Here is an 8898-nt window from a genome sequence, read left to right as displayed (position 1 = left end):
CCTAACAGCCAACAGTTGGGATTTTGAGGAAAAGGCAGTGAGCTGGGAATCCAGTCCTGGCTCTACCCACTAGATGTGTGGTCTTGGAAAAGTCTAAACCTCTGTGAACCTCAGTTTTCAGGTCTGTAAAAGGGGGTTAATAACACTTGCATCAAACGGTTGAGGATGATGTGCACTAATGTGTAAGGCTCGTACACACCTAGTAGTGATTCAGTGAACGCTGTCAGTCAACAAACCTTACCTTCACTGTGCCTGAGGCTTCGCTGTGATAACAGAAGCTACAGAGTATCTGCCCTTGAACAGTTTATATTCCTGCGGCAAGTAGATAAGAAATCATAAATAAATCCATTTGGAAGATAATTTCACATACTGTTAGGTACTTTTAAGATAACAAAAATTGGGGAATGTGATCTTTGGGGATGGGGGAGCAGTACACAACTTTAGGATGCTCAGAGAGGACTTTCCTGAGGAGGTGACATTCAGAGAGGACTTTCCTGAGGAGGTGACATTCAGGGAAGAGTTTCCTGAGGAGGTGACATTTCAGTCAGAACTTTACCCGCAGATATCCTTGCTGTTTGTGGTACTGCTATGGCGTTGTGCCCTACAAATGCAGGAATTTTGATAACAACCTTATGTGTGTCTTTTCACACCTTTTTCCTATCTCTATAATCATATATGTTTATATACGCACTGACAAAGTCTCTCCTTGACCAAACTTAACTTGGGTTCCTCTGAATCCTCTTCCCAACTGCGCCTTAACTTTTGGACTTCTGTGTCTTTCTTTGCATTGTCCAATTTTAGCTAGAATCCTGCTAACTTAGTTTATCCGGAATTGCCCACCCTTGCTATCTGAGCAAATTCCTCATCCGCCAGCATCCTCCAGGTGATATCTGATCACTCTGGCCTGCCATCAGCAACAATCCTGCAGCAAAGAATTACCCTACCCTGTTAGTAATTTTCCACCCACTGACAAACACACCACTGGCACCACTACCACTACCCCACCCCCCAGCCACCCCACTCTGCTCCTTGGCTATAAATCCCCAACTTTTCCTCGTATTCACAGTTGAGCCCAATCTCTCTCCTCTCCTGCCAAACCCTATGGCAGCAGTTCCTATACCTAGCACAATAGTCCTCGATAAAATCTGCCTTACTATTTGAACAATTGTCATGAATAATCTTTTAAACAATACATGCAAACACACACACAGGGTTTATGACTGTCTTATAAAAAATAGGATCAAACATGTAAGATCTACCTCCCCCTCACCCCACACCCCACCCCCCGCCAAACTCCTCTCAATCTGCTCCTGCTGTTACCAATTTGGCCAACAATCAGGTGTGCCATTATCCCAACCTGGAAGAGAGGTCCTGACCTTTACCTGGTTGTCTCCCCAACTTCCTTGGTTCTCAGAAGACATGTGCGATCCTTCAGAATCTCAGATCACGGACACTGGAAATAACACTGATCCTTTTGATTTGCAGGTAGGTCAGCAAAAAGTAATCTAGGCCCCAGTGATGAAGCTGGGACCCATTCCAAGAAGGCCTCTGTGAGCCAGGGAACCATCCACAGCTGAGCACAGGGCAGGTTCATTCACTCACACCAACATTCCCACTTATAAGAGGCCCATCCCTGTCTAGGGATCCCTCGGGCTGCATTTCATGTTTGCCATCAGCTCACCCTGGCGGTCACTGGGGATCAGGTAGAGGTGGAAGGTGGCTTCCTCAAGATGGAGGTGATGGTAGAGTTAACACGGAGGAGGTGATGGGAATGGATCATTCTCAACAATAGTGGAAGATTGGGGGTCCTCCAGGATCATTGTGTTGAGATGAATCCACCCTAGATGAATTTTCTTTCTCTTTAAAGTGGGCTACTTAGAACAGGGAAATGTCCCATGACTCCCATCAAAGAATTTGTTTTAGGGTCATGGATTTAATGCTTCCTCTGGGTCAGGCCTTCGCTGGGGTGGTGGGAGCCCTAAGCTGATCTCAATGCCTCTAGTGAGAGAATCACTCCCGTGGGAAGAAGACTTTGCTAGGGCTAGGGCCCCTTAGAGGCTGCTGGCAATACTTGTCTCAATGATGAGATAACTGCAGACTTAAGCTTTAAGCCATGCACATACTCTGGTTCAGGCCCTAATCGGTCCTAAGGAACCTGTGATCACCTGCGCTGTGGTGGGCTCTATGGCTGTGGGGGCCCATCGAGTGCTGCTGGCAAGTTAGCCTCAGGCAGATAGGGAACCTGGAGGAGGAAAGCAGGAGAGGAAGAGGAATGGCTAGATGGGAGCATGACACTAGGTACAGAACTTGAGGGTGAAACCAAGCGGGGCCCTGTGGGGCTCCCGGGGACAGAGGCCCTTTTGTCCCCCGTTTCTTGTAGGCAAGACTCCAGCCTCCATGACCTTCCCTGAGTTCCAAAGGGCAGATTCAAACAGTTGCTAATCAAGGGAGAAGCAGCCAAGAAACCACTTGAGACAAGATTAAAGGGACCAGAGAAGCTCATCAAGATTAGGAGACCCACCCAACCAGCTGAGACGAGATTAAGGGAGGGCAGGCCCTGCTCACACCTTAATCTTGTTGGAGACCCCACCTTTGAACCATTGTTATAAAACCCCTCATCAAATCCTCCTGGGTCAGGACACATAGTTTTTTGAGGCAGAGGCCAATGTGTCCCCCTTTGCCTGGCAAAGTAACAAAGCTATCCTTTTCTACTTCACCCAAAACTCTGTCTCCGAGATTTGATTTCGGCACCGGTGTATAGAGAGGCCGAGCTTTCGGTAACAAGGGGAAGAGGCTGGCAGCACTATGGACACTGGGTATTAGGAGTCCTGGCTCTGTCCCAGGTTTCGTAGCAACCGCTGTTGAGCAGGTGGTTGCTAGGCAATGTAGGGCCATCCAGACACTTGGATAAGGTCCTTAGTCTGCGTGGGCACCAATCAGAACATTGCAGGGTATTGTTAATCCTACAAGTGGCCACTGGCTCCATTTCTTAGATTTTCTCAACTGTTAATTGCTTTTGTTGCACAAAAAGTAGTATAACAATGGTACACAAAGTCTGGAAAAATGAGAAAGAAATTGCCCCATGATCTCACCATCCAAACAATTCAGAAATGACCATATTTACTCTTTTCATTTCAGCCTTTCTCTGCAGGAATACATTTTCATCTTGTTGTCATCCTAGCACACGTGGTTTTAAATCTTGCTTTTTTGACTTTGATTTAGATCATCACAAGCATCCTTCAAGCTACTTGAGAGTTTTCAGAATAACCTCTCTGATGGTTGTGCATGATACCGTGCAGTGGATACACCATCATTTAATTAACCATTCTCCTCTTGTTCCAACATTGAGTTTGCTCCAATTTTTTGCCATGATAAACAGTACGCATCTTTCTGCAGAGAGCTTTTCTTTATCCTTTAGATCACTGTCTTGAAATCAGTTATTAAGGAGTGAGATGATTGTGTCAAAGGACATGGATATCCTCCTGACTTTCTATGTCTTGCTAAATTGCTTCCCTCAGAGGTGGTACCAGTTTTCTCAGCACTGACAATGCTGACCCATACTAGGGTTCCCTTTTTTCTACATCCTGGCCAATATTTGTTATTTGTAGATATTTTGATGATAGCCATTCTGACAGGTGTGAAGTGATCTCTCATTGTTTTCTGGACATTTCATTGAAATGGAATCATACACTCCGTGTCCATGTTCATCTGGTTTTTTTCACTTAGTGTAATGTTTTCGAGGTTCATCCATGTTGTAGCACATTTCAGTAGTTCACTCCTTTTTATTGCTGAATATTATCCAATTGCATAGATAAACCACACTTTGTTTATTCATTCACCATTTGATGGACATTTGGATTGTTTCCAGTTTGGGGCTATTACCAATAACACTGCTATGGACATTCATGTAGTCTCTAGGTAGACATATGTTTTCATTTCTCTCAGACAGAAAACTGGGGGTGGAAGTCCTAGGTTGTATGGTAAGTGAATGTTTAAATTTTTATGAAATTTACCAGACTGTTTTCCAAAGTTGCTGCACCCTTTTACATTCCCAACAACAGTGTATGTGGGTTCCATATTCTCCACCTCTAGCCAACTAGAAGCTCTTTCAGCTAGACTTGCTAAACTGTGAGCATGTGAGCCTGCTGCTGCTAATAGCCATTCAATCATTGCGATTCAGTCAACAAATTTTATCTGAGTACCTACCACTATGTAGTAGGCTCTTGCCCTGCAAGAAGTCCCTGACAATCTGTAAGATGGAGAGACAGCACCCTGGTGACATTGTTTCAGCACACTGGTCCTGGTTCCCCCTGGACCTTTCAGTTGCAGGAGCGAATGAGTTCCCTGATGGCAGTTTGAGTCTGGTCTGCTGCGACTGACAGGGCCTGCTGGTGCACCCCTCCAAACCACTGGGACCCAAGTAAGTCCTAGTGGCTGCTCTCCCCACATTCCACAAGGGAACACCCACCAGCCTTGGAACCTTGGGTGCAACAGAGGTGCCAGGAGATTGTGGTACCCAGCAGTCTGTGGCAGTACCAGTGGAAGCCATGCAAGGGCCTTGGGGATGCCAAGAGGAGCCTGGGGATGGGGGCGGGGGGGGGGTGGACTGGCTCAGGTATGGCAACCTTTGAAAGTACTTGTTCCTAATCTAATCATATGTGAGACGCCCAAAAGGCTGGGATACTGCGTTCGTGGGGGAGGAGCAGGAGGAAAAGCACCACCACGTTAACCGTGCTACCTCTGGGCCTCGGGATTGTGGGAGCCTTTATTTTGCTACTCTTTTTGCTATAGTGCTTTCTAACTTTCACGTTTTCTACAAGGATTATGTATTAGATTTTTCATGTATTAAAATTTAAAATTAAAAAAAGACCCCACAATATTTCTCTTAAAAGGAGAAATAACTCCTCGGGGAAGCTCCGCGCGGAGCTGGGATCCTGGCCGTCTGCACTTCCGCTTCTTTGGCCCCAAGTCCCCTTTTCGCGCCCCTGGGTCCCAGTTAGCAGCTCGCACCCCCTCCTTCCTGCGCCCCGCGTCAGGTTGCCATGGAAACGGGGCAGGTTGCACACAGACTCCTGAGGCGCCAGCCCTGGAGCGTCCTGGAGATTGAACCTGGACAGCCAACCTCTGCAACAGGCTGGGGGCTGAAGCCGGAGCCAGGAGCAAGAGGCGCCTTGATTGAGACAAAGGCTGCGCAGACCCTGCAGAGCCCCCGCCCCCTCCCCGGCTCCGCCCCACGCCGCCCCCTCCCCGGTAGTAGAAATACAGCCGCAGCCCCGCCACCGCCCACTGCGCCTCGACCCTGCCCGGACCCGACCACCCGGAACAGGCAGACACGTCTCGCCGCGCTTCTCGCCAATGGCTGACCAACTATTTCAGCGCAAACCCTGGGACCACGAGCAGCTTCGCCCGGACCCCGACTCTGACTCCGAAGGCCTGTTTGACAAGCCGCCTCCAGAAGAGCCCCCCGCTGTCCGCCGGCCCAAGTCGGCGTGGGCCGCGGGCAGGAAGGCCGGTCGGCGCACTGGTGGGAGGGCGCAGGGGGCCCGCCCTGGGCAGCCCCCCAAGGCCGCGGCGCGCCCCCAGCCCCAGGAGGAGGCGCCTCCGCTGCACGAGGGCTGCTATCTCGACCATTTTCCGCACCTCTCCATCTTTATCTACGCGGCCATCGCCTTCTCCATCACCTCCTGCATCTTTACCTATATCCATTTACAGCTTGCCTGATTTGCTGGTGATGGGCTCAGGGCTGAGGGGGGAGGGAAGGGAAAAGAAGGGCTCGGCATTTTGTGTCTGGAGACGCGCCGCACCCCCTTCATCTAGCTTTTGATGCTTCTTTTCTTCTCTGCTTGTCACTACCTTTGTCTAACTGTCCATCAGTAGGAACGTCCAAAGCAGCTACCGCTAATGAAATAAGCATCTGGGGATTAGGGGCAGGAACACAGACTCCAACGTTTAGAATCTCGCGGTGCGATTGAACCCCATTTATAATGAGGATAATGTCCTTGGACCCTACCGCTTTGTGAGGTGGGGGCACGCAGAGGAAGCCTGTCATTTTGTGTCTGGGGCGCGCACAGCGAGCCCAATCTTCTGTTCTTTAAGGGATGAGCCAGACCCGGGCCCGCCGCCTTCCAGAGAGAGGGCCCCGCGGGGGGGTCGGCGCCGTGGCCTGGGATAAGCCGAAGCCCTGTGATGCTGCATCGCCCCCGGAGGAGCCAGCAGTGCCCCCCGAGCTGGCGCAGAGCCCGGAGCGTGGGAACTGGCGGACCTGAGAGCGCAGGACACAGTGAGTTTGTCGGGGTAGCGCGCCACCTGCCCAGAGGCTTGAGCCCACCCAGACTGTGCCTTTCCCTGCCTTAGGGTTTCATGCCGCTACCGATGTCGGGCCGAGCCGAGACACAGCCGAAGGAGCTGTCCTGCCAGGAAGCCACAGTCTCATCGTGTCCTGGACGGCTTGGGACCAACGGCTGTAGACCTCCAGAGACGCACGCCCATAGCTTGCACGCTGCGCGGGATGAGGCGCTGGGGTCCACAGGGGGCTTTCATTGCTGTTTTTGGGGACCTGGGGGGGCTTCATCCTGGGCCAGAGCCCTTCCAGAGCTATGGGGCCCAAGATAAAGGGGGTGAGGGAATCTCTCATTGATAAGAATTCGTGCTAGGAAACTACCCAACCCCAAGAGTTTGTCATCTCATACCCAAAAGACCTAATACCAAAACCCACCTTGGCAGGCTATTTACCCACCTGCTATCTCTGTTTACACATGAATGTTAAATGTCAAAACATAACGCTCTAATACTGCATATACTTTACTTGGAAATGTCTGTAATTATGGTACCTCTGATGGAATAAATGCTCCTTTTCCAGTCTCCTTTATATTCTGTTCTTTATTAATTTCCATCTATGCAGTGGGCCGACCAGACTTCCTAGTCTGCTCCAAGTTTCATCCCATAATCTTCACAACATCCCTACTGTCCCTCCGAAACAAATTTCATCCCATTATCCAGCATTCCAAGATACAGCATCTCTCTCCACTAAATAGCTATACAGACCTCTAAATGACATCTTCTCCATATCACGTCCTGACAGCATACCAGTGTCCAGTTCTACTGTCCCCTGACAGCAGGTCTGTCACTATCCCATTGCGGCATTATTCACTGCCCCTCAGTATTTAGTCCCTACTTGCCTCCATTATCAGGACACTTCTGCCCCTGGACAGTCCTCCCACTGAGCTCTACAATTTGCCCCCTAATTCACCCAGCTTGTATCTTTATAAGCTCAGTGTTTGCTAATGTCAGGGCCTTGTCATTTCCCAGTTCTATTTTCCCATAATCCCATATCACTACATGCCTTAATATCTTGCCCCTTTATTTCAGTGCCAAAAGCATGACATCCACCATTTCCCAACGTCAGCCTGTGCTGTGCAGCCACAGTTTACAATAATTTTCCCCCAATAAAAGGCACTATTCCCCAAAATTAAGTCTCCAAGTTACCACAATATGTACCTCTCTCTGTTTTTCCAGTTTTCAGTCTTGGATATTGGATCTTTACTGTCCTTTAATATTGACTAACCACTGAATCCCAAGACATGGCCCAGTGCTCTCCAAACATTTGGTCCCATTGTTTCCCAGTCACACATCCCCTCTTTTCTTTTTTTTTGTTTTTTTGGCCGCACCACAGGGCATGTGGGATCTTAGTTTCCTACCACACCCCCTGCAGTGGAAGCTTGGAGTCTTAACCACTGGACCGCCAGGGAAGTCCCTCACACAACCCCTCTTATCCCTCACACAGTCCTTCAGTGACTACTCAGGATATGATCCCCCAATATTTTGCCCTCAGTTAATCCCCTGATAGAACGCCCCCCCATTCCCAAAAGCAAAGTTCCCTGTTCCTTGATATTTGACACATTGTTCCACAAATATCATGACCCTTTCTGTGCCACCAAATCTAGGCCTCCATTTTCTTCCCCAAATTCCAATACCTGGTTCCCATGATTATACCATTATTAGGTCCTATTGCTCTACACTTTGAACGTTGACTCCAATATTCTCCTAAATATGCAGCCCCATTTGATCCCTTTATTTCAGGATTCACTGTATTGTTCCTCAAATACGTGGATTATTACTGTCTCCCCAATATTGTGCTCCAGTCTTCCTTAACATTCACCGCATCATTGCTATCCCTGATGTTAAGCTCACCCCAACCCCCAAATCAATCTCTCTTCCCATACCCCCATATTCTCCCCTATTAGCCCTTACTTTTCCCCATACCTTGTTTTTGCTGTTGTTGTTTTTAGGATGCCTACAATTTTTTTTTTTAATTTATTTTTGTCTGCTTTGGATCTTCGTTGCTGCATGGGCTTTCTCTAGTTGTGGCGAGCGGGGGCCACCCTTCAGTGCAGTGTGCGGGCTTCTCATTGCAGTGGCTTCTCTTGTGGAGAACGGGCTCTAGGCACGCAGGCTTCAGTAGTTGTGGCACACGGGCTCAGTAGTTGTGGCGCACAGGCTTAGTTGCTTCGCCACATGTGGGATCTTCCCGGACCAGGGCTCAAACCCGTGTCCCCTGCATTGGCAGGCGGGTTCTTAACCACTGCGCCACCAGGGAAGTTTCCTGCCCACATCCCCCCTCCACCCCGCCCCCATACCTTGACATTCCTGAAATACCTGAAATTCTCCATATCTCCTTGAAATTCCTGATTTCATTGAACTCCAATGCTTGGCCCATATTTTCTAACTAAATTAAATTTTCACTACCCTCACATCATTCATGTGTCCCTTTAGCATCCCCATATGTCTGACCTGGCCAATTTTCCTTTTATATAGTTTAAGTGTCCCAGGATATTTGGTCACATATCCCCTCCACTGCCTCCCTATACAGAGCTCTCAATTGTCCCCCAGCTTCTGGAA

The 8898-nt window shown here is 49.1% G+C and overlaps 1 protein-coding gene across 1 annotated transcript; it reads left to right on the top strand.

Moving 5' to 3' along the window:
* Window positions 1-5355: 5355 nt before the first annotated feature.
* On the top strand, window positions 5356-5721 carry LOC133080628 (uncharacterized). Its single transcript, XM_061176644.1, has one exon. It carries the CDS (start codon window positions 5356-5358, stop codon window positions 5719-5721), a length of 366 nt encoding a protein of 121 aa, XP_061032627.1.
* Window positions 5722-8898: the final 3177 nt, after the last annotated feature.

The sequence above is a fragment of the Eubalaena glacialis genome, chromosome 19 (genome assembly GCF_028564815.1).
Source record: "Eubalaena glacialis isolate mEubGla1 chromosome 19, mEubGla1.1.hap2.+ XY, whole genome shotgun sequence".
Lineage (NCBI taxonomy): Eukaryota > Metazoa > Chordata > Mammalia > Artiodactyla > Balaenidae > Eubalaena > Eubalaena glacialis.
This window is presented reverse-complemented; position numbering and strand designations above follow the sequence as displayed.

Coding starts and splice junctions, on each gene's coding strand:
- LOC133080628 (XM_061176644.1), top strand. CDS start 5,356: ATGGCTGACCAACTATTTCAGCGCAAACCCTGGGACCACGAGCAGCTT.